The sequence below is a fragment of the Vulpes lagopus genome, chromosome X, assembly GCF_018345385.1.
Source record: "Vulpes lagopus strain Blue_001 chromosome X, ASM1834538v1, whole genome shotgun sequence".
Lineage (NCBI taxonomy): Eukaryota > Metazoa > Chordata > Mammalia > Carnivora > Canidae > Vulpes > Vulpes lagopus.
In genome coordinates, this window is record NC_054848.1 from 9,331,340 (window position 1) to 9,359,283 (window position 27,944).

A 27,944-nucleotide genomic window follows, 5' to 3' on the forward strand; every position below is an offset into this window, starting at 1 on the left:
CCCCAACCTTGTGTTCACACTGGGAAGCTCTAGGGCTGGTAGCCTGGAGTCTCTGTGACCCCATGCTTCCTGAAGACCATCTCTTCATCTCAGAAGACTCCAGACATAGAATCACTCCATGCCACCCAAAAAGGTATTTTCAACACTGGGACAAATTTGGATAATTTAACCAAGTAGATGTTTGAGCCGCTCTCAGGGAGTGGAGAGGGGAGGAGAGCAAACCCAAATCATATGCAAAAAATTTTTTTTTTCCATTAATCTAAAGAAAAATTTTGATAGTCTCAAACGCCAGTTCTTAGAAGATAGAGTCTGATGTTTAATAATATTAGAAATGGTTTTCTGGAGTGTATCTCTAGTTTACATAACTTTGAGGAAGTAAATACTATTAATGGCTGTTTTCAACAGCACATTTTTAAGCCACGTTCCAGCATGTTTTGAAGCTACAGTCCTTTAAGATCTCTGAGATGTAAAATTCAGTATTTTCTCTTTCTCTTAGTTGATGCTATTGGGTCCATCTCAGGTTCATCTTGACCTCTTTTCTGCTCTGTTCTCTCTCTCTCTCTTTTTTAAAAGATTTTATTTATCCATTCATGAGAGACACACAGAGAGAGGCAGGGACACAGGCGGAGGGAGAAGCAGGCTCCCTGCGGGGAGTCCGATGCGGAACTCGATCCCAGGACCCCGGGATCACGCCCTGGGCCGAAGGCAGACGCTCAACCCCTGAACCACCGAGGTCCCCACCGCCCCTCCGCTCTGCTCTCTTCAACCAGACTTCTGTATTTCACAGTGGAAGAAGACTAAAAATGGTAAGAACAGCTAAGAGATTCCCTGAAAACGGGTGTGATCTGTAATCTTTTGCGGGGAGAACTGGAAGCAGCTGGCAAGAGAGATGCTTAAGAATTTGCATCTTGGTTATTTGCGGGGGAAACTTCTTCGTGATATTTCATAATCAAGATTAATCATGGGAGTCTTACATAATTTCAGATTAATCAAAGCTTGCTCTGTCCAACTTCCTGCAAGCGTTAATGCGGGCTGTCGTGAGGAAAAACAGATGCTTGGATTGAGGCAATCGCCTCTGTGGATCTCATTTGTCCATTCTGCATTTTTGGCTTTAAAACTGTACAAATCCCTGAAGTCACTTTGTGCTTTGTCCAGCATGTGGGGTCCTCTGAACGAGTACGTACGTGGGAAAACTCATAGGAGCAGCGGGGCAGGAGACCTGTGCTGGCAAAGAAACCAGGGGCGCTTGTGGACAGTCGCTGTGGCTGCAAGAGCAGGCTTTGTTCAAGAACGAATGAAACTGGGGGAAAGAGGCCTCAGTAGAGCCCTGGACTCGGTTGCCAGCACAGCAGGGACGTGTGGGGATTTACAGCCAAGGAGCAGAGTGGGGGGCGGTGGATAGAAAATGAGTAAGGGGACATTGGGGGTGGGGGGGCTTCTGGATGAACCGACGGGCCGGGACTCTTGCTGCGAGCAGGCCAGGCAGATGGGCTGTCACCCGGAGGATGGGAGGGGCCGAGGATGATCAGGGATCAGTGGTGGGGGTTCTCACTAAACCCACCTACCAGCACTCGCGCTGAACCTGCACAGATGGACACAGAAACCCTAAACGTCAAGGCCTAGTGGCTGAGAGGGGCCTGAGTCCGGTTCAGCCAATGAGTGGCCCAGTCACCAAAGGCCTCCGAGCCCCACCTCCTCTGTTGAGGCAGAACATTCTAGTACCCCTCCAGGTGCCTTCCAGGGCCACGGTGAGGCTCAAGTCACAGAAGATGTGTTCCAGTTCTTTGCAAGCAGAATGAGCCATTAGAGAAGCCCCAAACTAGTCAGGAAAAGACGTCAGTGGACTTTTCCAGAAATTATTTTGTCTCCCAAGTGAGCTACGGTGGAGTGCGTTTCAGCGGGAACCCACTCCGATTTCTAGATCTGAATGTTGGCGCCAGGGCCCATGTTGTCCTGAGGTCTAATGAAGAGTTAACCACGGGGGGAGCTAAGTGACAAAGGAAACAACTGCTTATAGTTTCATTTCCTAGAAACTCAGATGTCTATTTTTAGGCCAACCCATGCCCACATCTGCCTTTGCCCCCTGAGGGATGGGATGAGGGGACTGGTGATAATAAAGACGGCTCAGAGTGACTGGCCACTAGCTACAGGCCACATGTCACGCTAAGGGCAGAGCGTTTCAGCTTCTAAGCCGCCCGGTGCAGTGCAGATGAGGGAAGTGGGTCTTCAGGGGCTTAAGGAGCCCGGGGGGTCGTGCCCGGGCGCCCTGACTGCAGGAGCCATGCAGGGCCCCCCTGCTCTCCTAGGCCAAGCCCACTGCACACCCATACCCAGGGGACCGTACGTGTGAACTTCCATTATGATCCCTTACGGCGGCCGACAAAAGGAGCGACTGGTAGACCTTTTATAAGAAAAGATTTGGAAACAATTTTCAAAAGAAGAGATAAAAGAGGTCAGAAAGCACAGGGAAATTATTCAACCTCTTTTGTTTACAAGATTTTATTTGGGGGATCCCTGGGTGGCTCAGCAGTTTAGGGCCTGCCTTTGGCCCAGGGCGTGATCCTGGGGGCCCGGGATCGAGTCCCACATCGGGCTCCCTGCGTGGGGCCTACTTCTCCCTCTGCCTCTCACTCTCTCTGTGTCTCTCATGAATAAATAAATAAAATATTTTTAAAAATAAAAGATTTGGGGGATCCCTGGGTGGCTCAGTGGTTTGGAGCCTGCCTTTGACCCAGGGCACGATCCTGCAGTCCCGGGATCAAGTCCCACATCGGGCTCCCCGCATGGAGCCTGCTTCTGCCTCCTCCTGTGTCTCTGCCTCTCTCTCTCTCTATGTCTATCATAAATAAATAAATAAATAAATAAATAAATAAATAAATAAATCTTTAAAAGATAAAAAATAAGAAAATAAAATATTTTATTTATTTATTTATGTATTTACTTGAGAGAGAGACAGAGCACTAGCAGGGGGAGGAGGGGCAGAGGGAGAAGCAGACTCCCTGCTGAGCAGAGAGCCTGATGCGAGGCCCAATCCCAGGACCCGGGGATCATGACCCAAGCCAAAGGCAGGTGCTTAACTCACTGAGCCACCCAGGCGCCCCTATTCAACCTTATTAATAGTTATATGTCCTATCCTTTGATATGGAAACTCCACTTCTAGAAACTCTTTTTAAAGGCATGATCAAGGATGTGGCAAATTATTTATAGAATAGTCTATGCAGCGTGGCAAAGAGAGCATCTCATGCCAATGTTGGGGAGGGATTACTTAAATGTGATTCCCCATCAAATCATGTTTGTTTTAATTAATTAATTGATTTGTAAAGATTTTATTTATTTATTTTAGAGAAAGAGAGTGTGTGCCAGTGGGAGGGAGGAGCAGAGGGGGAGGGGGAGGGAGGGGAGAAAGAATCTCAAGCAGACTCAGTGCTGAGTGCAGAGCCTGACGTGGCACTCAGTCTCACGACCCTGAGATCATGACCTGAGCCAAAACCAAGAGTTGGATGCTCAACTGACTGAGCCCCCCCAGGCGCCCCTCAAATCATGTTTTTTTGTGAATTTTGTTTTTTTTTTTTTTAGATTTTATTCATGTATTTATTTGAAAGAGAGAGAAAGAGATAGCATGAATGGAGGGCAGGGAGAGGGAGAAGCAGGCTCCCCACTGAGCAGGGAGCCCCACATGGGGCTTGATCCCGGGGGCCTGAGATCATGACCTGAGCTGAGCTTAACCAGCTGGGCCACCCAGGGGCCCCTCAAATCATGTTTTTTAAAAGAACACTGAAACACACAGAAAGTACTTATAAGATAGTGATAAATGAAAACAGCAAGCTAGAAATTGGTAAGTATCGTATATTCCTGGTGTTTTTAACGTGCACACGCTAGATGCTTACTCGGCGTTGGCTCATCTGGGAGGACGTTTTACACGAACACAGGTGTTACCTATTTTTGTTAATAGTTTCTCAAAACAGCCCTGCATTCTAACCATTTTACAATTGAGAAATGAAGATTCTCATGAGGCAAAGTGATTCACCAAAGTCAGAGAGCTCTTATGCGGTACGATAAGAATTGAATATCAAATCTTTCTGGGATACCTGGGTGGCTCAGTCAGTTGAGTGTCTGATTCTTATTTTGGCTCAGGTCATGATTTGAGGGTCCTGAGGTCAGCCCCGCATCAGGCTCCACGCTCAGCAGGGAGTCAGCTTGAGATTCTCTCTCCCTCTTCCCCTCCCACCCTCCTCCTGCTCGTGTTCTCTCTCTCTCTCTTTCTCTCTCTCTCTCTTTCTAAGATAAATCTTTAAAAAAAATTTTAAATAAAATAAAATGAAACCTTTCCCCCAACAAACCCCTAGCTAAGACTGGAATGCTTCTCACTACGTGAAATAGACACAGCAATGGGGCGATCGGTATTAGAAGGAAACGTGTCGATATGTACCCGTGGTTAAGCAGTTTTAAAAGTAAAAACGTTATTCTGCTCTCGACTATAATATATTTCTTTGTGGCCCAGCAAAGAGGTAATGAGAAATTTATTTCCTAAATTAACCAACATTTATTTTATTTTTAAGATTTTACTTATTTATTCATGAAAGACACAGAGAGAGGGAGAGAGGCAGAGACACAGGCAGAGGGAGAAGCAGGCTCCATGCAGGGAGCCCGACATGGGACTCGATCCTGGGACTCCAGGATCACGCCCTGGGCCGAGGGCAGGCACCAAACCACTGAGCCACCCAGGGATCCCCAAACCTGATCATTTAAACATTTGAAAGATTGTGCTACAGTTAAATCCGATCATTACAGATGAACCAACCAGTGTCTTGCAGGCCAAGGGCAGATCCCTTCTGTCTCAGAAGCTTACCAAAGCTTGGGGCTGAGCGGCACACCGTGGCCACGGCCCATACCCGGTTCGCCACCTACGTCTGCACAGCCTACAAGCCAAGAAAGCCCTCAGTTTTTGAGTGATCGAGAAAGTCAGAGGAAGAATACTATTTCATGACCCATCCCATTTCTGTTAAATTCAAATTTCCGTGCTCGCAAATAGTGTTATTGTTTGGTTAGCTACGGTCTGTAATTGCTTTGGCACTATAGGGCATCCTCCTCGTTGGTTGAGTAGTTGTGACCCAGACCGTGTGGCCTGCGAAACATAAAATACTTACAAACAAGTGAAAACAAGTGCCGATGGTTTGGTGGTGGTTTATGGGAAGCGAGCACACAGGGTGTAAGGTCAAATAAGATTTAGTCTCTTCTGGTCTTGGGTGCCTGTCGTGATGGGTAATAGCTGTCAAGTTCCTCGCTTATGTAAGACGACTTTCTATCATTTTATTCTCTTATTTTGAAAACTAAGTCTGTTGGGCTAAAATGGTAAGAAATAAATGATGAAACGTCTCTTTATTTTTAGAGTGAGTTGATTATATCCTTAGAGTTGTTTTTTTTTTTTTTGGTTATATAATGAGACTTTGACGTTTATGGTAATTACATTTTACAGAGATTAGTCTATAATTAGAAATCTTTCAAAATTTGCAAAAAAAAAAAGAGGGGGGCTACTTTGTCATAAATTTATTAGGGAAATTCCAAATAGAGTCTCAGTCTATAAAGTAAATAGAAAAAGAAGGAAACCAGGGGCTCCTGAGGAGGGGTGATTCACTAGCTAACTTCCCTATTCGCGGAGCGTGGTGGCCACATCGCTACCTCCTTCTGGAACAATTCAGGGCGCTGCCGAGTTGACCGGAGGGCCCTCCTGGGTGAGCTCCAGACAGCACAGCAGCGCAGCGCTCATACGAAGGAAACGGTATTTGAAGCAAAGAAGGAGGCCGTGCGGAATAACTTCCAGAAACCCTGAGCAGATGTGAGGGGCTTCCTTTTATTTATGGTTAAGATGGAAATTCAGAACCCGGAGCCTTGCTCCCCGCCCTCGCGGTGGGCTCACAGTTGCACAGGTGCGTCCTGCAAACGGGCCCATCCATGCACCTTGCGTTCCCGGGGCCGGCGGCTCCGGGGTGGCCGTGGGACACGGCAAAGGGGCTGGAGAGGCGCCCCAGGGGACAGCCAGCTTCTGCAGGGTGGGGTCTTGGGCTCCTGATCTCCAGGAAGGAATACAGACTCTATGCTTGTTCACAGTCCCCACCCTCTGCACTTGACCTTTTTTTTTTTTATTGGAGTTCAATTTGCCGACACTTAGCATAACACCCAGTGCTCATCCCAAGTGCCCCCTCAGTGCCCGTCACCCAGTCACCCCAACCCCCTGCCCACTTCCCTTTCCACCATCCCTTGTTCGTTTCCCAGAGTTAGGAGTCTCTCATGGTTTGTCACCCTCACTGATATTTTCACTCATTTTCCCTCCTTTCCCTTTATTCCCTTTCACTATTTTTTATATTCCCCGAATGAATGAGACCATATAATGTCTATCCTTCTCCAATTGACTTACTTCACTCAGCATAATACCCTCCAGTTCCATCCACGTTGAAGCAAATGGTGGGTATTTGTCGTTTCTAATGGCTGAGGAATATTCCATTGTATCCATAGACCACAGCTGCTTTATCCATCATCTTTCGGTGGACACCGAGGCTCCTTCCCCAGTTTGGCTATTGTGGACATTGCTGCTAGAAACATCGGGGTGCAGGTGTCCCGGCGTTTCACTGCATCTGTATCTTTGGGGTAAATCCCCAGCAGTGCAGTTGCTGGGTCGCAGGACAGGTCTATTTTTACCTCTTTGAGGAGCCTCCACACAGTTTGCCCGAGTGGCTGCACCAGCTCACACTCCCACCAACAGTCTTCACTTGACCTTGAGGGCAAATCAGTTGTCTGAAAAGGCAGCTTTCACCTTTCCGGTAGTCCCAACCTCATTAACCCCGGGGGAGGGGGGGGGCACGGTTTCACTGGCCACCTGGCAAGAGGCGAGTGAACTCAGATTCACAGGTTGCCAACAATTGCCCGCCGCTGTGGCCTCCCCTTGCCTCCCGGGGCCCCCTCTCATTGTTTTGCAGCCAGCCATCGGTCGGGTTCCCCCCAGCCCAGCGGGGTGCAGGCCCCCGCCCGAAACGTGAGCTGCCTTCCTTCCCCGGTTTGCCTGGAAAAAGCACCAGAAATGTACATTCTAGAACTTCCCCCCCGGCCCCCGAGGGCGACTTGGCTGTTTTTCTGCTGTGTGATTTTTTTTTAAGATGTTATTTATTTATTCCTGAGAGACACACACAGAGAGGCAGAGCCAGAGGCGGAGGGAGGGCGAGGGGCTGGGGTCCTTGCTGCCGGGGCGCCTCTCCTGCCGCACCTGCTGTCTGCTCACCTGGGGCTGCTAAACCTGCCTCCCGCTTCGCTGCGAACGTGGGGACGAGGTCCTGCGCCCCTCGCCCGGCCTCTGCCCCCCCTTGCCCCCCTCAACGCCTTGGAGGTTCCCCAGCCCGGCCTGCAGATCGCCCCGAAATGCCGCAGTCCTGTGACTTCTGTGTCCTGGTCTCCAACTGGGCGCGGTTAGGTCGCTGGGTCTCTAACACCCGTGGGGTCGGGGCCCTGGGGCGGGGGCTGGCCTCCCCGGAAAACTCGCTGGCTCGCAGGTGCGGTGCCCGGGGCCACCCCTCAGCAGGTGCGTGCGAGCCGGGGCTCCTCGGTGCGGGACAGGCCCCGCACTGTCCCTTTTCAACACGGCCACCCGCGGCCGCCCCCAGGCCGTAGGGCTCCCAGAGTGGGGGAGAGACCGAGATCAGGGGCTAAGGAGCGAGCTCCTGGGGGGACGTGGGACCCCGGTCACCTTTTCTCTCCCGGCCTTGGAAGCTCTGTGGCATCTCTTGCGCCGCTGCTGGCTGGGGAGTCACTCGCAGGAGCCGGCCTGTGGCCCAGGGGAGGGGGGGACAGGGTGGGGGAAATGGGGGGGCCACTCAACCCCTGAGGGTGGGGTTGCTCCGCTCCTCGCTGGGGCTCCTCCCTGTTCTGCTGCTCACAGTCAATGTCCCAGCCGCAGTCCCTTCTCTCTATGTCATCATCATTGTCGTCGTCGTCATCATTAGTGCTTTTGGGTGTTGCTTTGTTGGTTTGGGGTTTTTCATCCCCATCAGCATTATGTAACGTGCTCTTCTTTCCTCCTAAGACTGTCTCCCACCCCTGCCGGCCCTGCAACGCCTGCCAGGGGCTTTGTTTCCCTTGGTCGGAAATTCCCCAGCAATGTTTGCTGTTTCCAATCCCTCATTCTTCCAAGAACTTTCAAGTCCTATTTTCTTTGGCTTCACCTTCAAAATGTATCCAGGTCTGGCAAGTTCTCACCACCTGCACCCTTGCCAGCTGGGTCTGTTGCCTGAATCGCTGTAATCGCCTCCTAACCGGCCTCCATCCTTCCACCTGTGCGCCCTCCCTGTCCCTTCTCAACACGGCCACCCGCGTGAGGCTTCCAGCACGTAGGTCAGGCTGCGTCACTCCCCAGGTTCCACGCAGAGTAAAAACCACCATCCTCCGAGGGGTCAGCAGGGCCCGTGTCCTTGGCAGGGGCGGGAGGCCCTCCTCTTTGACTTCATCTCCTACTCATCTCCTCCCCCTACTTGGTCTAGCACCGTCCCTTGCATAGGGTACATTCCCAATATGATTGTTGAATGACTATGCGAGCATATAGTTCTTTATTACAGAACATAAAGCTCAGCACGCCTTTGAGTGTACACAGACTAGCCTGACATAGCGTTGCTGGCTAGCACGTGCAATTCGTAAGGAATGCATCGTCCAAAAAGCCTCCTTTTCCCCTCAAGTTGGTCCCGCTCAAATTGTAAATATCTTTTTTGTTCTTTGACAAATTTTCCCCCTTGATTTCGGCACACCAGTCTTGTTGCCACCTCTGCGAATATTCCGGCACAGTTTTCCGCCTTTGCGTGAGGCTTACCCCTCTGCCTGGAATGCTTTTCCCCTGGATAGAGCTGCGTGGTCAACTTCCTCCTCCCCTCAAGATCTTGGCTCAAATGTCAACTCTCCGTGATGTCCACGCAAGCCGCCCATCTACGGTCACAAACCCATCTCCTGTGTCTGATCCCCTTTGCCCTGCCCTACGTTTCCTTTCCAACCCTTATACCACCTGATATCGATATGATTATCATGGAAAGTTCTATACTTTCCAGTTTATTATTTGGAGGACATAAGCTTCAGAAAGAGCGGGAATCTCCTCTGTTTGGGCCACCGATGTGACCCAATGCTTAAAAGTGGGCACCTGGAGCATGGCAGGTATCAGTAAATACTTGTTGAAATCCTCATTTTTCACAATTTTCCTTCCACATTGTTACGACACAATCTTATTGCCTGCTCTGTGATGTTTACTATGTTTTTAAGGGCAACTCGGGTGGCTCAGCGGTTTAGCACCATCTTCAGCCCAGGCCGTGATCCTGGAGACCTGGGATCGAGTCCCACGTCAGGCTCCCTGCATGGAGCCTGCTTCTCCCACTGCCTGTGTCTCTGCCCCTCTCTCTCTCTCTCTCTCTCTCTCATGAATAAATAAGTAAAATCGTTTTAAAAAATGTTTTTAAGATAAAAGTGATACATGATCTTTATTTTTTTAAAAAAACAACAAAAAACCCTCAAGGACTAGAAGATATAACACACTCTTTCCTACCTGGCAAAGACTCTGGAAGGTATCACCGTTCAGTTTCTCACATGTCTTTCTGTACTTTTCTCTGCAGATACAAATCAAATCTGTGTGTCTGTATTCATCACGAAGGGATCATATGCTATGTTATTTTCATGCTGTCTTAAAACTTCATTTTATTCTTTACAACTTAATAGCATAACCACACAGCTTTTCACCTATATGTCTGCCACATTCTCTTCAAAGGGATGTTGGGTGTTCCAAATGGTTTTAGCCATTTCCTCCCATTGATGGATCATCATCCAGTTCTTCCCAGTCTCACTAATTTCAGAGAGCTGAAGAAAACTCACAAAATGGTGTCACCTGAAGACACAGGACGCCTGTTATGTGCTAGTGGTGGTTTTTTTCCTTTCTATGGACCCCTTAGAAGATTCACAGTGATTGGAAGCCTTGCTTTGACCATTTTGAAACAGCAGCAGCCTGAGGTTCTGGGGGGTTAGGAAGACTCCCAGCTGAGGTCAGATGCTGGCAGATAAGTTTCGGGGGGCTCTGGAGGTCAGTTAGCTCAACCCGCACAGTTTGTGGATGAGAAGGTCAAGGTTCAGGGGAATTCAGTTGGTCGCCTTATATCCGCTAGAGAGGCTGACTCAGTTCCCGGGACGCTAGCCCCCAGAATAAACAGGTGAAGCCAGACTACAGTTGGTCTTCCTCTAGCTTGTTGCAAGACACAAACCACTTCGCCTCACTTCCCCACTGGGGCCAGCTGTCCTCGGAACTCCTCAGATTGCAGCCACACATCCGTTCCAAGCTTGCAAAGTCTTAAAAATAAAAACACTATCTGCAAAGTGGGACATTGGCAACCTCTTGGGAAATGGGTCTCCCTTTCAGTCATCATAGCTCTCTTAGCCGTAGACCTCCTGGCGGGAACCAAATGTGGGTCTCAAGTTGGGAGAGCCTGGTTCTGAATATAAGAACCACACAAATGACACAACGCAGCCAAGAGGATATGTTTTGCTGCTTTGAAGGGTTTATTGAAGCTTTCGTTTGAAGGGTGGGCAGCATTATCTTTAGGCCTGACTAGAGGTTGTCCTACAGCCTTGGTTGTCCACGCTGCCTTGCCCTGACTGCAGAGACTTCCAAGCACACACGGCCTCTGGGTGGCAGCTGCAGGGCCCTTTGGTTTTGAGTTGGGCAGGGATGGTGTCCAAGGCCCCTACTTGGTCTAGCACCATCCCTTGCATAGGGTACATTCCCAATATGATTGTTGAATGACTATGCGAGCATATAGTTCTTTATTACAGAACATAAAGCTCAGCACGCCTTTGAGTGTACAAATTCACAGACTAGCCTGACATAGCGTTGCTGGCTAGCAGGTGCAATTCGTAAGGAATGCATCGTCCAAAAAGCCTCCTTTTCCCTTCAAGTTGGTCCCGCTCAAATTGTAAATATCTTTTTTGTTCTTTGGCAAATTTCTTTATGGAAACTCTAAATAGCAGGGCACCCAGGTGGCTCAGTCAGTTGACCAGCTGACTCTTGATTTCGGCTCAGGTCAGGATGTCAGGGTCAGGGGATCCAGCCCCACGTCGGGCTCCATGCTCAGCACAGAGTCTGCTGGGAATCCTCCCTCCTCCTCTCCCTCTACAGCTCCCCCTGCGTGCTCTCTCTCTCTCTCTCAAATAAATAAATCTTTTTCAAAAAAAACCTCTAAATAGTGCAATATGGAAACATTACAGTGCTCAGAATCCTTGAATGGAAATGGAGATAAATGAAGACACAGGCACGCACGCCAAGTGCGTTTGCTCTAACTTCACGAGGTAACTTGAAGAGGATTGGTCATCATGGAGTTTGACTCTTGGTTCAGAGTTGCCTCTCTGATTGCTGCCTCTTCAAGAGTGAAATGAGGATATTTATATGTCCTCTTAACCTCACCGTCAGGGCTCAGTCATGTAGCATCAGCACCGTGTCCTCTTCAGCGTCTGGCACGTAATCACATGATAGAAAGCAGCCATTCAACAAAAATGACTAATGACCGTTCAATATGAATTCTACGTTTTCCATTTTAACAAAAAGAGACGATTTACTGAGAGAAGAGAACACCTGTGCATACAACGTCAAACATTCCCATTTTAACCGTATTGAGTTTGCTAATCGAGCATCCAAATTTACCCAGCATGTTTGCGTGTGTAATTAGCTGTGATTTGTGGCCAACGCTGAGCCCACGTCGGGGTGTATTCCCTTACTTTATAAATCAAATTACTGAAAGGCACATGTCTTTTGGCAGTTGCCCAAAAAGCAAGCAAAACAGAATAATGTGGATTTGTATAAATCCATTTATTTGTATCAGATGAAAACGTAGGCCTGGCTCAACACTGAGTGAACTCTTTTCAAAGACTTTCATTTATTTATTTATTCATATATTTTAAGAAATCTCTACACCCAACGTGGGGCTCACACTCACCACCCCAAGATCAAGAGTTACATGCTCTACTGACTGAGCCATCTGGGCGCCCCTCTAGCATTGAGTTCTTAGATCACCATTATGTGAAGCTCAGGTCCTCACTTTAGTCGGAGGCAGAGGGTTCCTGGTGGTCTGAAAGGGGGCATTTTTATACTTAAGGAATAAAGGAAAACTTCAGGAAAACTTCACATCTTTCTAAGGTTTGTTTGATTGATTGATTGATTTTAAGCGGGGGTCCTATGTGCCTCAGTCGGTTAAGCATCTGCCTTCAGCTCAGGTCATGATCCCAGGGTCCTGGGATGGAGCCCCACGTCGGGCCCTCTGCTCAGCAGGCAGCCTGCTTCTCCCTCTCCTTCCTGCTTGTGCTCTCTCTCACTATCTCTGTGACTATCTCTCTCTCTCTCAAATAAATAAATACAAACTTTAAAAAATTAAATAAAGAATAATAAAAATATTTTAGAGAGAGAGAGTGAGTACCAGCAGGGGGAGGAGCAGAGGGGGAGGGAAAGGGAGAGAATCTCGAGGAGACTCCATGTTGAGCGCAGAACCCAACACAGGGCTCCATCTCACGACCCTGGGATCACGGCCTGAGCCAAAACCAAGTGTCAGACACTCAATCGACTGAGCCACCCAGGAGCCCCAAAGCTTCACATCTTTCAGTCATCTTCTCAAGAATATCTTTTAAATTTGGAAGTTTCAAAGGGTATTACCTTTCTTTTTTTTTGGGGGGGGGGTATTACCTTTCTTTAACAAATTTAGAAAGGCTTTGTTCATTGAATCCATTTTTTCCCCCTCCTTTGCTTGGTCAGAACCCAATCTCTCATTGCAGTTAATCTTCTTGGTTCCATGATCCACGCAAGCTCACTGATACCTCGGAGTTCCAGGCTCCTGGTGCAGCGGGGGTGGGGACCCAGGAGACCTCCAGTCGACCCTAGAGCATCACAAGGGCCAGCGGGGCTGGGGCTCAGCTATGGAGCACAGGCTGTGCCTCTCCCAGGAGAGACAAATGAGCTCTGCACTGTCACTGGGGTTTCAGGTTCCAGGGAACAGAACTGAGAAAGGATCGAGTGGGGGCTTCTGCAGTTTCACTTGCCATGGCCTTCCTCTGACACCACTGTACCCCTTCCTTTTAGAGGCCCCCAGCCCTCCTGGTGTCTCCTCGCTTCCTTGTCAGCAATCTGACCTTTGGAATACTTCACTATTGAGGACCATTCAGTGCCTGTCTTCCATGGGATTGTAAGGACAGTCGAAGCCTTGATTTATTCAGCAGATATTGATCTCACGCTCACTATGTGGCAGGCATCATAAGGATAGAGCGCGTGGAGAGACAGGCCGGGTTCTGGACCTAAGAGTGTTCAGCTCCCAGGGAGAGGAATGGGTGCATTGACATAGAGCCTTCTAGAAAGGAGGTATAACAAAGCAGCCAAGAGTGCAAGCTGTGTGTCTGACTTGCCAGAGTCTTACCTTGGGCCGGTTCTGTGGGCTCTGCATTTCACTCTCCTCATTGCAAACAACCTATTTCTTAGAATCGCAATGACGAGGAAATCATTCGCTTGAAATCAGCAGCACGTGAACAGACGCACAGGCTTCGCAGGCAATGTAATTTCTTCTAATATTTGGCAGTCTTGGATTGAATTTGCTTAGAGTGAATTCTATACACAAGTTTAATACACCCGAAGATTTTGTCTAGACCAGGAGTTTGCAAATCACGGCCTGGGGGCCAAATCTGTGTAGCCACCTGTGCTTGTGTGGCTCGTGAGCTAAGGATGGTTTTTATCACTTTGATGAGTTACATTCTAAATGGTAATTTAAATACCCATATAATTGCCTCAATTTTGCCCCAAATATATACTCTCTAGCTCTTCACAGAAAAAAGTTTGCCATCCCTCGGTCTAGACCTATGTTGTCTACTAGAACTTCCTGCAGGGATCCCTGGGTGGCTCAGCAGTTTAGCTCCTGCCTTCAGTCCAGGGCGTGATCCCGGGGTCCTGGGATCGAGTCCCACGTCGGGCTCCCTGCATGGAGCCTGCTTCTCCCTCTGCCTGTATCTTTGCCTCTGTGTGTGTGTGTGTGTGTGTGTCTCATGAATAAATAAAATCTTAAAAAAATAGAATTTCCTGCAATCTCTCTGCGTGCTCAACTACCGTAGCCTTGAGCCTAATGTGGCTCTTGAGCACTTGAAATATGGCTCGTGTAACAGAAACTGAATTTTAAAATTGCATTTGATTTTAATTAATTTAAATTTAAATGGCCACATGTGACTGGTGGCTATCATATTAGAGCAGCTCCAGTCCATTTTAAATGTAAAGATTCTGTATTCCGTCAATGTTCCTCAGTCTCAATGTAATCAACTCCCCAGAGGCTGTATGAGTCAAGGGGAAGGCAGCAATCCTAATCAGATTCTTTGGCCTGGCCTGGCTTCCATTGTCTGCTGGAAAATACTTAATGGAAAGTGCTTGAAAAATGCATGTGAGCACACACTTATGTTCTCTTAAGGCTGCTATTGACTCTGTCCATTCATCTGCTTTCATTTGGGGTAAGGCAGGAGGCTTTTTCAACCCTGCAAGGCCCCAGATTAAGGAAGTCTTAATCAACCTTGGAGTTCAGGCTGCAGGCAGAGAAAGCCTCCCTTGGCCGAGCTGTACTTCCTTCCATTCCTGCTTGCAGATGGCTGACTTCAGCCATGGCTCATGCCTCCCCTAAGACTGCTAAAAACAGTAAGAGGTCATCAGCGTGCATCATCATTACAAATACCGCCACGCCATTTCCCCTAACAGTGAAGTCACACGTCACATTGGCACACTGAGGATGTTACGTACAGCATGGTGACGGTAGTTAACAATACTGTATTGTGTATTTGAAAGTTGCTAAGGGAGTAGATCTTAAAAGTTCTCACTGCAAGAAAGACAATGGTAATGATGTGAGGTGTTAGCTAGACTCATTGTGATCATTCTCCAATATATGCGTTTATCAAATCATTATGTTGGACACTTTAAACTGATATAATGTTAGGATGTCGTTGTATCTCCATAAAGCTGGGAGAACGAAACAGAAGTCACAGTGGACGTGTGTCCCGCCTTCCAAGATGGCCTGGGTGATGGTTGTATCCGGTGTTGTGCAACGGTGTGGTATGCGTTGCGAGCTTTCCAGCCTCCAACATTGGCATCTGTCTTGCTCGTAGCGTAAAGACATCGACATCACGTGTTTTAGGTTCTTTCACGAGCAGCAACCTACTCCCAAGTTCTACCTTTTACACTGGCTAAAAGTAGGCTATCTCTATTTCTAAAAGAAATGCAATTTCTATTGCATTTGTACAATAGAAAGTCCAGGGGCACCGGGGTTGCTCAGCGGCTGAGCATCTGCCTTTGGCTCAGGGCATGACTCTGGGGTCCCAGGATCGAGTCCTGTGTCAGGCTCCCTGCATGGAGCCTGCTTCTCTCTCTGCCTGTGTCTCTGCCTGCCTCTCTCTCTCTCTCTCTCTCTCTCTCTCTCACAAATAAATCAATCTTTAAAAAAAAAAGGGAAGAAAGAAAGTCCAGTTAACCCTGTCTTAGTATAACAACTTTGTGATTTCTCATCAACTCCTAGAGATCAGAGCCATTATTTATACTCTGCTCTAGGAGGTCGTGGGAGGAGGATCCGGTGCTCTGGATCGTCCACCTTGTTGCTTCGCCATCCCTAGCATATTTTCCTCATTTGCAAAAATCAAGCTAGGAGGCTACCACACCCATACTACAAGAAGCTAGATGGAAGTAGACAGGAAGAAGGGGAACAGCCCCGCCATTCAAGGACATATCCCAGAAATCACACGTCTCACTTCCTCTCACATCACATTGGCTTTAACTTAGTCATGTAGCCATGCTTAGCTGCAAGGGAGTCTGGGAAATAGAATCTTTTCTTCAGAGTGGTATATGCCCAACTATTTTTTTCCCAACTATTAATGATGACTCTCTCACTATGAAATGAAAGAAAGGGGACAAAGATATGGGTAGAGATTTAACAATCTCTGGACTCAATGAGGCTGATAAAAATAACCAATTTAAAGTGTCAGAAAATACCCTGCATGAAATAAGAACAACATACAATTAAGCTTCACTGGGGCACCTGGATGGCTCAGTGGTTGAGCGTCTGCCTTTGGCTCAGGGCGTGATCCCAGGGTCCCAGGATCAAGTCCCACATCGGGCTCCCTGCATGGAGCCTGCTTCTCCCTCTGCCTGTGTCTCTGCCTCTCTCTGTGTGTGTTTTTCATGAATAAGTAAATAAAATCTTTAAAAAAAAACAATTAAGCTCCACCTCTACAAGTATCATCATCTTGTCTGGAAAGAACTAATGGTCTTTCCACGTTTTAATTTTAAATCCACATATTTTTTCTCTCCTCCACTGTGAGTTGAGCTCTTTAAGGGCAGGGGCTGTGTGTTTGCTGCCCCTAGTAGGTATTCAATAAATACTTGTCAAATGAAAGAATGACTGTGTCAGTGGAATCCTGATTTTTTTTTTTAATGAATTCTTTCTCACCAGGTACTTGGTATAATTCCTAGCTAAGGAATTGTTGGAGAATTTTCTGGTCTGAGTCCACTGTCTTTTTTTATTATTATGAAAGATTTTATTTATTTATCTATGAGAGACACAGGGAGAGAGGCAGAGACACAGGCAGAGGGAGAAGCAGGCTCCCGTGGGGAGCCTGATGCGGAACTTGATCCCAGGGCTCGGGATCATTCCCTGAGCTGAAGGCAGGTGTTCAACCGCTGAGCTACCCTGGCATCCCCGGGTCCACTGCCTTGGTTCCGGACAGTTGTTGGGTCCTTGACGTGTCTCATACTGTTGGTTCTGTGTCCACCACTCTCTTGGAGGGGGCTCTTCTGCTGGGCACAGTGGCTGCCTCACAAGGGGACGTGGGTGGAGTACCAAGCCAGGACTGGGAGCCAGTTCTTCCAACCCTCATTCCAAAGTGGTATTTCACAGCCTTGTGTGTACTCAGGGCAGAAGATGAGAAGAGGGAGCGACTACTTCTGTCTGGGTTCATCCCAGAGAGTGCCTTGAAGAAGATGAATTCGAAGTGAGCAATAGAAAGCAGAGCTTTTGAAACCTTTCTCCCTGAGGAATCCTTGGGCAAATAGATGAAATAGACTGTTATCCCCTGGCAATGTGGGGCTTTAGCCTAAAGCAATCTACTCCAAGGAGAAATTTCTTGGAAGTATTTTGCTTTATTTCATTCATTCATGCTTTCATTCTTCTATTCATGTATTTAGCAAGCATAATACAACATAAATTAAGTGCCGGGCATTGTTTTATACAAAGACACACAAAGCCCTACTCTCTCAGAGCTTATCTATCTTCTCATGCAAGAGAGACATTAAACAACTAAACACATGAATCGCAAGCACACAAACTATCGGCAAGGTAATTTCTGATTGTGCTAAGGGCCATGAAGGAAATAAAGCAGGGCGGTCTAGCACAGGGTACAGACATATATGCACCCCACTGCACCTCAGTGGACTCATCCCTAAAATGGAAATTAATAGTAGACATCCACAGTTCCAAAATCCCCAGACTGAAAGCTTTGTCCTAACTCAGTCAATGGCAAACACATGACCTGAATTCATTTGGAGGTGAATCTTGATCTGAACTGAACAAACTAGTTCTTTTCTTCCTTGTCTACTTGTGTGCTTGCTTGCTTTTCTTGCTTTTCCTTCCTTCCTTCCTTCCTTCCTTCCTTCCTTCCCCACTTACTGTGGAGGCTTCTTTGTTTCACTGCAGAAATTTTTATGTGTTTGATTATGGGATGCTGCCCCGGGCCCCAGTAGGAAGATTACATAATGCATGGATATGTGTTACCTTCTAAGGTCTGAAAAATTCTTAGTTCCAAAACACATCTAACCCCAAAGGTTTTGGGTAAGGATTGAGGATCTGTAGTACCACTCACATGTGGTTATTATGAGGATTCAATGGGTTAATATATTTACACCCTGAAAATGAGGCTCAGAATAGAGTAAGTGCTACCGAAGTTAACCAAAGTTACGGTCACCATCACTAGTATTACATGGAAGCGTATTGACGTAAGTTGGCCAGAGACGGTCTGTCTGAATACGTGTTATCTGTGCAGACCCCTAAGGGATGAGGATGACCTGGCTGTGGGAAGAGGAGGAGAAAGATAATTTCAGGAAGAGGGAACAGCAAGTGCCAAGACTGGCTCGAATGCAGAACAGAAAACAGGCCAGATGTCTGGCGTGTGGTCAAAGTAGGGGGAGGATGGTTCAAGGTCATGGAAGTAGGCTGGAGTCAGAACATGCGTGATATAAGCAGTAACGATTCGTTGTAGTTGATGTGATTCATGTTTAGAAAGACTGCTCTCATGCCATTTGATGAAAGAATTGTAGAGGAGAAGGAGAATTGGGAGGACCAGTTTAGAGCCTCTTGCGGTAGTCCAGGTAAGACCTAATGGCTAATGGCAGGAAGGAGGTGATAGTAGACGAGGAGAAAAGTGGACAGGTGCAAGAAAAAAGTTTAGAAATAAGGGAGAAAGAGGGGCACCGGGGGGCCCAGTCGTTTAAGCATCTGCCTTTGGCAGGTCATAATCTCAGGGTCCTGGGATCGAGAGCCCCATGTCCCTCAGCAGGGAGTCTGCTTCTCTCTCTCTGCCCCTACCCCCTTGTGCTCTCTCCCTCTCTCTCTCTCTCTCTCTCTCTCTCTCTCTCTCTCTCTCTTTCTCTCAGATAAATAAATAAGATCTTTTTAAAAAAGAGAGAGATAAGGGAGAAATACTTTGGGAGAAATACTTTCTGATTAATTTTTCCTTCTAGTTCATACTACGTCCATAGGTAGAGGCTAAAAACTCCACAGTCATGGTCGCAGGTGTGTTAAGGGCAGGGTCTGCTGGACGCAGCTCCTACGGGCTTGCCAGGGGGGCTCTGCACATCTCTCTCCAACTCCGCATTCAATGACTTCACAATGGCAGCTCACACTATGGGAACTAGAAAATGCTATAAATCAGGATTTAACAAATCAGAGGTGTGGGGCGGGGGGGAGACAGCCAGTTGCTAAACACTGACCAGCACACCACTGTTATTTTTTTTCTACAACTAAACTAGAGCATCTACTTCCCCCCATCATAGAACTAGGCATATTTTGGAACCTTGGTGTGGTGATTGCTGTCACTTCATGCCTTTAACTCTGCTAATTCAGGGATCTTCCCAGTTCTTCCCAGGAGCTCGTCTAGGTTTGTGAGAGTGGGATCAGAAGAGGGCACCTGGTTCACGATTTGTTCTTTACTCATTTTGGCCCCCTTCGGAATACAACTCACCTCCCAGGTCCATAGTAATGCCCTTAGCAGCATTACTTTTTACCTTCTGATAGCGGGGTTCACGAACCCATCGTGTCTTCTGACAGAAGCATAGCTGGAGATGGGGTCCAGGGTCTGGGATCCTATACTCAGGAACCATAAAAATAACTCACTCTCCTTCTCCCCTTTTCTCATCTTGACTCAACTCCTCCTCCCCGAGTGATGAACATTTCTCCTAAATCTTCGAGTAAGATTGATGCTCAAGGGAGATAGACCTTATTTATCTAAGGGCTTCCTGTACACCCTGGCCTATTGCCATCTTCCCAGGGATTTGATTCCTCCAGATTGGAAGGTAAAGCCTTAAGGGATAACCAGAATTCTGCTGGGTGGAAATGATAGAAAAGAGAAGTCCAGGTGAAAGGACTTGCAAGTCAGGAACACAAACTGGGCTTGGGTTAGTGACTAGAAAAGCTGGCAGGGCAGTGTATTAGGAAGGCCTGGACAAGTAGATAGGGAATAAATTATGGAAGACTTTGGATGTCATGATAAAAAGTTAAGGCTCATTCTGTAAAAAAAAAAAAAAAAAAAGAGAGAGAGAGAGAGAGAGAGAAATCATTTTAAAGATTGTGGAGTAACGTAATCTGATTAATGTTTGGAAAGTTTAAATGGTTAGGGTGGATTGGGAGAGTGAGAGCCTGAGCACAAAGATGAGGCTTTAGAGTGGACCAAGGGTGAATAATCTCGACTGAAATTGTGTCAGCTAAAATTGGCAAAGCGAGGAGGATGCCAAGAAGGTCAATGAAGAATGTCAACTGGACTCAGTGAATGATTTTCATGAGGAGGAGAAGAGGAGACAAGGTGGTGAAAGGCGGGGAGGGGGGGAGACAATGTTGTACCTCTAACCTCAACAAAGGTTGGGCGTGTAAATGTGTATGAAGAAGTCCTTTAAGATCCTTCTGAACCATCTTGGATCAGAGAAAAAGAAAGCTGAGGGGAAAATTGCTTATTTACCTTCTATTGGAGGAATTAAGGGAAGTAGGCATTTGGTTTCTTAGACATCAACATAATTGGTTGATTCAGTCCATTGGGAGGACAAAAGCATTAATTGATCTAGAAGCCTATTGTAGAGACACAGGCCAGATCGTTCCATGGATAAGCACCAGCTAAACTAAAACCAGTGTTCTGGAGTAGAATATTGATAGAAATCTTGAAACTTGAAGGCTAGTCTCTGGTTAAACCACCCTCTAAGGCAGGGCCAGTCCAAGTTAATATGATGACTGGCAAAGCTCTTCAGTACTCCCCATACTACCTTTCAAGGTCTTTCTCCCCAAGGTCCCGGGGTCTCTCATGCTAAACCTGGTTGCCCAAGAATCACCGTTATGAGTAGGTTTCCATATGTCCCAGTTTGCCTGAGTCTTGGTTTTCTGCCTGTAGTCTTAGCGAAATTATTAATAGGCTCCCCTTCCTTTCACTCCCATGAGTATCCTCTTTGATCAATCAGGAATCACCAAGGCAATGGCCTGACTCTCTGCTCTCTCCTTTCCAAATTTATGTAATGCAAAGCAAAAGTGTAGGGGAAATGCTCATTCCCCAGATCATCTTGGATTTCCAAAAACAATCCAAGAGGAAAGCCAGCTCATAGGATGGCAGTGCCGGAATGGCACAGTTGAGTGTCCTTGGGCAAATGAGCTATTACTGCTGAGTGGGGTCTTAATCCGTAGAATAGGGATGATAGATCTCTTAATTTTTCTACTTAGAATATTAAGAGGTTTGAGTATTACGAAGGCCTCTTGTAACGTGTACCAGAAGAGGCTTAGCAAGCAAACAGTAATGGCATGAAAGTCTTTTTTTTTAAGATTTTATTTGTTTATTTGACAGAAAGAGTGAGAGCACAAGCAGGGGGAGCAGCAGAGGGAGAAACAGGCTCCCAGCTGAGGAGGGAACCCGACGTGGGGCTCGATGCGGCGCTCGATCCCAGGACCTGGAGATCGTGACCTGAGCCAAAGGCAGATGCTTAACCCACTGAGCCACCCAGGCGCTCCAGCACTAAAGACTTAATGTGTTATTCTTCCCAATGCATTTTCGTTTTAATATTCCTTCATCCCCAAATTTCAGACTTTGGCAACTAGTTGACAACCCCTTCTGTTATACTATTTTAAATAACAGCGAGTAAGAAAATGCTTCTTCGGGATCCCTGGGTGGCGCAGTGGTTTGGCGCCTGCCTTTGGCCCAGGGCGCGATCCTGGAGACCCGGGATCAAATCCCATGTCGGGCTCCCAGTGCATGGAGCCTGCTTCTCCCTCTACCTATGTCTCTGCCTCTCTCTCTCTGTGTGTGACTATCATAAATAAATAAAATTTAAAAAAAAAGAAAAAGAAAATGCTTCTTCTACCACCTTCAAAGCTATGGAACTGAAGAGCTAACGTGCTAAAAGCTAAATGTGTAACTTGATTATTATGACCCTCAGTAGTAGGTTCATCATAACGTCAGGGGGTGGGAAGATGCAATGGAGAATTAAGACCTGGGTTGTATCTTTTAAACTGTAGCAAAAGGGGATCCCTGGGTGGCTCAGCGGGTTTAGCGCCTGCCTTTGGCGCAGGGCGTGATCCTGGAGACCCGGGATGGAGTCTCACGTCAGGCTCCCTTCATGGGGCCTGCTTCTCCCTCTGCCTGTCTCTGCCTCTGTGTGTGTGTGTCTCTCACGAATAAATAAATAAAATCTTTTTAAAAAATAAATAGGGATCCCTGGGTGGCACAGTGGTTTGGCGCCTGCCTTTGGCCCGGGGTGTGATCCTGGAGACCCGGGATCGAATCCCATGTCGGGCTCCCGGTGCATGGAGCCTGCTTCTCCCTCTACCTATGTCTCTGCCTCTCTCTCTCTCTCTCTCTCTCTCTCTCTCTCTCTCTCACTGTGTGCCTATCATAAATAAATAAAATTAAATTAAATAAATAAATAAATAAATAAATAAATAAATAAACTGTAGCAAAAGAGAGGCAGCAAATGGGACATTTCAAATCTGATTCTTGATATATTTTAGAATGATTTAGAATGACACTGATTTGTTCTTTCTTATGCTTTCAGGTGTTTCCAATGTGGACATTGAAGAGACAGTTCTTTGTCCTTTTGAACATAATCCTAATTTCCAAACTCCTTGGAGCCAGATGGTTTCCTAAAACTCTGCCCTGTGATGTCAGCCTGGATGCTCCGAAGGCCCATGTGATTGTGGACTGCACGGACAAGCACCTGACGGAAATCCCGGGAGGTATTCCCTCCAACGCCACCAACCTCACCCTCACCATTAACCACATACCCGGCATCTCTCCAGCCTCCTTCCACCAGCTGGACTATCTGGTAGAGATCGATTTCCGATGCAACTGTGTACCTGTTCGACTGGGGCCGAAAGACCATCTGTGCACCAGGAGGCCACAGATTAAACCCAGAAGCTTTAGCAGCCTCACTTATTTGAAATCCCTTTATCTGGATGGAAACCAGCTTCTAGAAATACCCGAGGGTCTTCCTCCCAGCTTGGAGCTGCTGAGCCTCGAAGCCAACAGTATCTTCTCTATCATGAAAAATAACCTAACAGAACTGACCAACATAGAAAGGCTCTACTTGGGCCAAAACTGTTATTTTCGCAATCCTTGTAATGTTTCATTTTTCATCGAAAAAGATGCTTTCCTAAGTCTGAAAAATCTAAAATTGCTCTCCCTCAAAGATAACAACATCACGTATGTCCCTACTACTTTGCCATCTACTTTAACAGAACTCTACCTTTATAACAACGCCATTGCAAAAATCCAAGAAGATGATTTTAATAACCTCAATCAACTGCGCATCCTCGACCTAAGTGGAAATTGCCCTCGTTGTTACAATGTCCCATTTCCTTGCACACCCTGTGAAAATAATTCGCCCCTACAGATCCATGAGTCAGCTTTCGATGCATTGACAGAATTACAGGTGTTACGTCTACACAGTAACTCTCTTCAGCGTGTGCCCCAGCGATGGTTTAAAAACATTAAAAAGCTCAAGGAGCTCGATCTGTCCCAAAACTTCTTGGCCAAAGAAATTGGGGATGCCAAATTTTTGTATCTTCTTCACGACCTTGTCCAACTGGATCTATCTTTCAATTATGAACTTCAGGTCTATCGTGCAGCTCTGAATCTGTCCGACGCGTTTTCTTCACTGAAAAACCTGAAAGTGTTGCGCATCAAAGGATACGTCTTTAAGGAGCTGAGCAGCCATCATCTCTCTCCGTTACAGAGCCTTACCAATCTCGAAGTTCTTGATCTCGGCACTAACTTCATAAAAATTGCGGACCTCAGCATATTTGAACAATTTAAAACACTGAAAGTCATAGACCTTTCAATGAATAAGATATCCCCTTCAGGAGATTCAGGTGGAGTTGGCTTCTGCTCTAGCACCAGAACCTCTGTCGAAGGGCATGCGCCTCAGGTCCTTGAGACATTACATTATTTCAGATATGACGAGTATGCAAGGAGTTGCAGGTTCAAAAACAAAGAGACTCCTTCTTTCTTGCCTTTTAACAAAGATTGTTACATGTATGGGCAGACCCTGGACCTAAGTAGAAACAACATCTTTTTTATCAAGTCCTCTGATTTCCAGCATCTTTCTTTCCTCAAATGCCTAAATTTGTCAGGAAATACCATTGGCCAAACTCTCAATGGCAGTGAATTTCAGCCACTAGTGGAGCTGAAATACTTGGACTTCTCTAACAACCGGCTTGATTTACTCTACTCGACGGCATTTGAGGAGCTACGCAAACTGGAAGTTCTAGATATTAGCAGTAACAGCCATTACTTTCAATCAGAAGGAATCACTCACATGCTAAACTTCACCAAGAACCTAAAAGTTCTGAAGAAACTGATGATGAACAACAATGACATCGCTACGTCCACCAGCAGGACCATGGAGAGCGAGTCTCTTAAAATTCTGGAATTCAGAGGAAATCACTTGGATGTTTTATGGAGAGATGGTGATAACAGATACTTAAAATTCTTCAAGAATCTGCTGAACTTAGAGGAATTAGACATCTCTGAAAATTCCCTGAGTTTCTTGCCTTCTGGAGTGTTTGATGGCATGCCTCCGAATCTAAAGACTCTCTCCTTGGTCAAAAATGGGCTCAAGTCCTTTCACTGGGAAAGACTCCAGTATCTGAAGCATCTAGAGACCTTGGACCTCAGCTACAACGAGCTGAAGATTGTCCCTGAGAGATTATACAACTGTTCCAGAAGCCTCAAGAAGCTGATTCTTAAGTATAATCAAATCAGGCAGCTGACAAAGCATTTTCTACAAGATGCTTTCCAGTTGCGATATCTGGACCTCAGTTCAAATAAAATCCAGATTATCCAGAAGACTAGCTTTCCAGAAAATGTCCTCAACAACCTGGAGATGTTACTTTTGCATCATAACCGGTTTCTGTGCACCTGTGATGCTGTGTGGTTTGTCTGGTGGGTCAACCACACAGAGGTGACTATTCCTTACTTGGCCACAGATGTGACTTGTGTGGGGCCAGGAGCACACAAGGGCCAGAGTGTGGTCTCCCTGGATCTGTATACCTGTGAGTTAGATCTGACTAACCTGGTTCTGTTCTCATTTTCCCTATCGCTGGCCCTTTTTCTGATGGTGATTACAACAGCAAACCACCTCTACTTCTGGGACGTGTGGTACAGTTACCATTACTGTAAGGCCAAAATAAAGGGGTATCGGCGTCTGAAATCACTGGACTCTTGCTATGATGCTTTCGTTGTGTATGACACTAAAGACCCAGCAGTGACCGAATGGGTTTTGGATGAGCTGGTGGCCAAGCTGGAAGACCCAAGGGAGAAACATTTCAACTTATGTCTTGAGGAAAGGGATTGGTTACCAGGGCAGCCAGTTCTGGAAAACCTTTCCCAGAGCATACAGCTTAGCAAAAAGACGGTGTTTGTGATGACGAACAAGTATGCAAAGACCGAGAACTTTAAGATAGCATTTTACTTGTCCCATCAGAGGCTCATGGATGAAAAAGTGGACGTCATTATCTTGATATTCCTTGAGAAGCCCCTTCAGAAATCCAAGTTCCTCCAGCTCCGCAAGAGGCTCTGTAAGAGTTCTGTCCTGGAGTGGCCAAGAAACCCACAGGCTCACCCATACTTCTGGCAGTGTCTGAAAAATGCCCTGGCCACAGACAATCATGTGACCTACAGCCAGGTGTTCAAAGAGACGGTCTAGGCCTTCTTTGCAAAATGGGGCAAAATGGGGCTGCCTGACTCAACAGGGAGAAGCTTGGCTGCCTAGATTTTCTCTTCGATGTCTCACTAGAAGGGTGTTCGTAAATTCTCTAAGACCCGGGATGGCCCATAGCAGAGAGGCTAGTGGAAGTTGGAAAATGGAATTTATATGATGCGTCGAGTCATCTTACTTATCTCTCTGTGACTCCATTTGCACTGGAGCCTCTCCTTTCTGTTCCTGGATAGATGCTATTGGGAGGACGGCGGCAAGGAGAGGACACGAGGCTCTGACTCTCCTGTAATTCTCTAGTGATTATTAAATAGACGTGCAATCACAGACTACTGAGAAGAATTGCACTTCCTCCCGAAGAAGAACTGCTGGTATGTGTAGAAATCGGGTCAAAAACGCTCGGGGCCTGCGTACAGGACATTAAAATGTAGCAGAGTTTGTGACATGAAAACCCAGTCAACTCGTCGCCTGATGGCTTCTGTATCATCCAGCGCCCCTTTCTGTGCAGACCCAGAGCTGGGTCCCCACGGAGGATTGCCTACTTGCCACTGTCTCTTCGCCCTTGGGCCTGTTGCTGGGTCCCGGGTGGAAATAGTGAGAAACACCCTTACCACTGGTGGGCTTGGCCTACTTACAAATGGAAAAAAATTGGAGTTGATCTGCCTTTATACAAATGAGGCTCTTTACCTTTGATGATAATTCACCTGCTCAAGTATTGTTACGGACTGAACGTCTGTTCCCTCCCAAATTCAGATGTTGAAGTGCCAACTCCCAGTGGGATGGTGTCGGGAGGTGGCCTTTGGGGGGTGATCAGGCCACAAGGGTGGAGCCCGCAGGAATGGGATCAGTGCCTTATCAGAAGATAGCAGAGGGACGCCAGGGTGGCTCAGGGGTTGAGCATCTGCCTTTGGCCCAGGGCGTGATCCCGGGGTCCCGGGATCGAGTCCCGCATCGGGTTCCCTGCAGGGAGCCCGCCTCTCCCTCTGCCTGTGTCTCTGCCTCTCTGTCTGTGTCTCTCATGAACAAATAAATAAAATCTTAAAAAAAAAAAAAAAGACAGCGAGACCTAGCTTGCTGTGTTCCCACCACGTCCCTGTGAGGATACAGAGGGAGGTCAACAGCCTGCAGCTCGGACGAGGACCCTCACCAGACAGATGATGCTGGCGCTCTGACCCGGGACTTCCATCCTTCAGAACTGGGCGAAATAAGTGTTTGTTGTGGAAGTCACCCGGTTTGTGAGATTTTTGTTATGTAGCAGCCTGAGCGACTCTAACACCTATTTTTATCTGCTTTGCAATGTGCTGTGTCCAAAGTAAAACGGCCTCATGCGATGGTCTCTCAGACCGCTTTGCCAACTAATATCGTGTATCTGTAATTATCTGCCAACTTGGCCCGTCCACATTAGACGGCTTCGGAGGACCCCAAGACCACTGATTTATTTACGGTTATCAGGCAGGGGTGCCCATTCCATGGATTCCTTTAAATTGCGGGGAAGAGGCAGGGAGAGGACAAACCAAGGTGGACGGACCTCAACACTCAGAAGGCTTCAGTTTTGAGCACCTACTTGCGTTCTCCAAGGCAGCAAGAGAAAGGACCAAGACGCGCTGAAGACGTGCACGCGTTCAACTGGGTACAAAGTCACACGAGTTCAACGTTTGAGACCTGATCACTTGGCTTCCGTTTCCTGAGAGCGATTATCGACAGAGGTGTCGGGGTCCTTTGGAAAATAAGCGTGCATGGGCCCAAATCTCGGAGTGTGATTTGGGAGATGCTACGTACGCACGACACGCCAAGGGTTTTGCTTTAAGTCTAGTTGGAGATACACAGTAGATGAACTCTTTCCAAAGGACGTGTAATCCATAAGGGTCACAAATAAAGACGTAAGCTGCTAGAGCCAACTATTTGACAACGTCTTTAAGCTTTACTGTACTTAATAGATGCCTTCCTCCTCCTCCTCCTCCTCCTCCTCCTCCTCCTCCTCCTCCTCCTCCTCCTCCTCCTTCTTCTTCTTCTTCTTCTTCTTCTTCTTCTTCTTCTTCTTCTTCTTCTTCTTCTTCTTCTTCTTCCAGTGTGAAGAACAAAGACAATGTCATAAAAATTGGCTCTTGGCCATCCTAAAGCTTCTTCGATTAAAACACATCAACACATAAGGTTGAAGCTATTTTGGTGATTTATAAACCATAAAGCCCTTGAAGACAGCTTAAACATCTTCTGAAATGGATTAAGGGGAAGGGAAAGTGAAAACAATGCATCTCAGAAACCACAGCGTATTTTGACAGGAGGTTATGTACACGCTTTGTTGTAGGCAACAACCAAGAGCACATCGACAAATGGTTTTCATTTTAAATTCTTTGTACTCTTGGGTACTCACTCTTTCAACCTTGAGAGGGCCCTCCGCGGAGTTCCGTGCACCTGGAGCCAGAAC

General features: G+C 47.0%; 1 protein-coding gene across 1 annotated transcript; it reads left to right on the plus strand.

The window, feature by feature from the left end:
• The first annotated feature begins 661 nt into the window (after positions 1-661).
• Positions 662-27,643, plus strand: TLR7 (toll like receptor 7). The gene is made up of 2 exons (XM_041740530.1): positions 662-806; positions 22,361-27,643. The coding sequence occupies exons 1-2, from the start codon at positions 804-806 to the stop codon at positions 25,508-25,510; spliced, it is 3,153 nt and encodes a 1,050-aa protein (XP_041596464.1). The 5' UTR covers positions 662-803; the 3' UTR covers positions 25,511-27,643.
• The last annotated feature ends 301 nt before the right edge of the window (positions 27,644-27,944 follow it).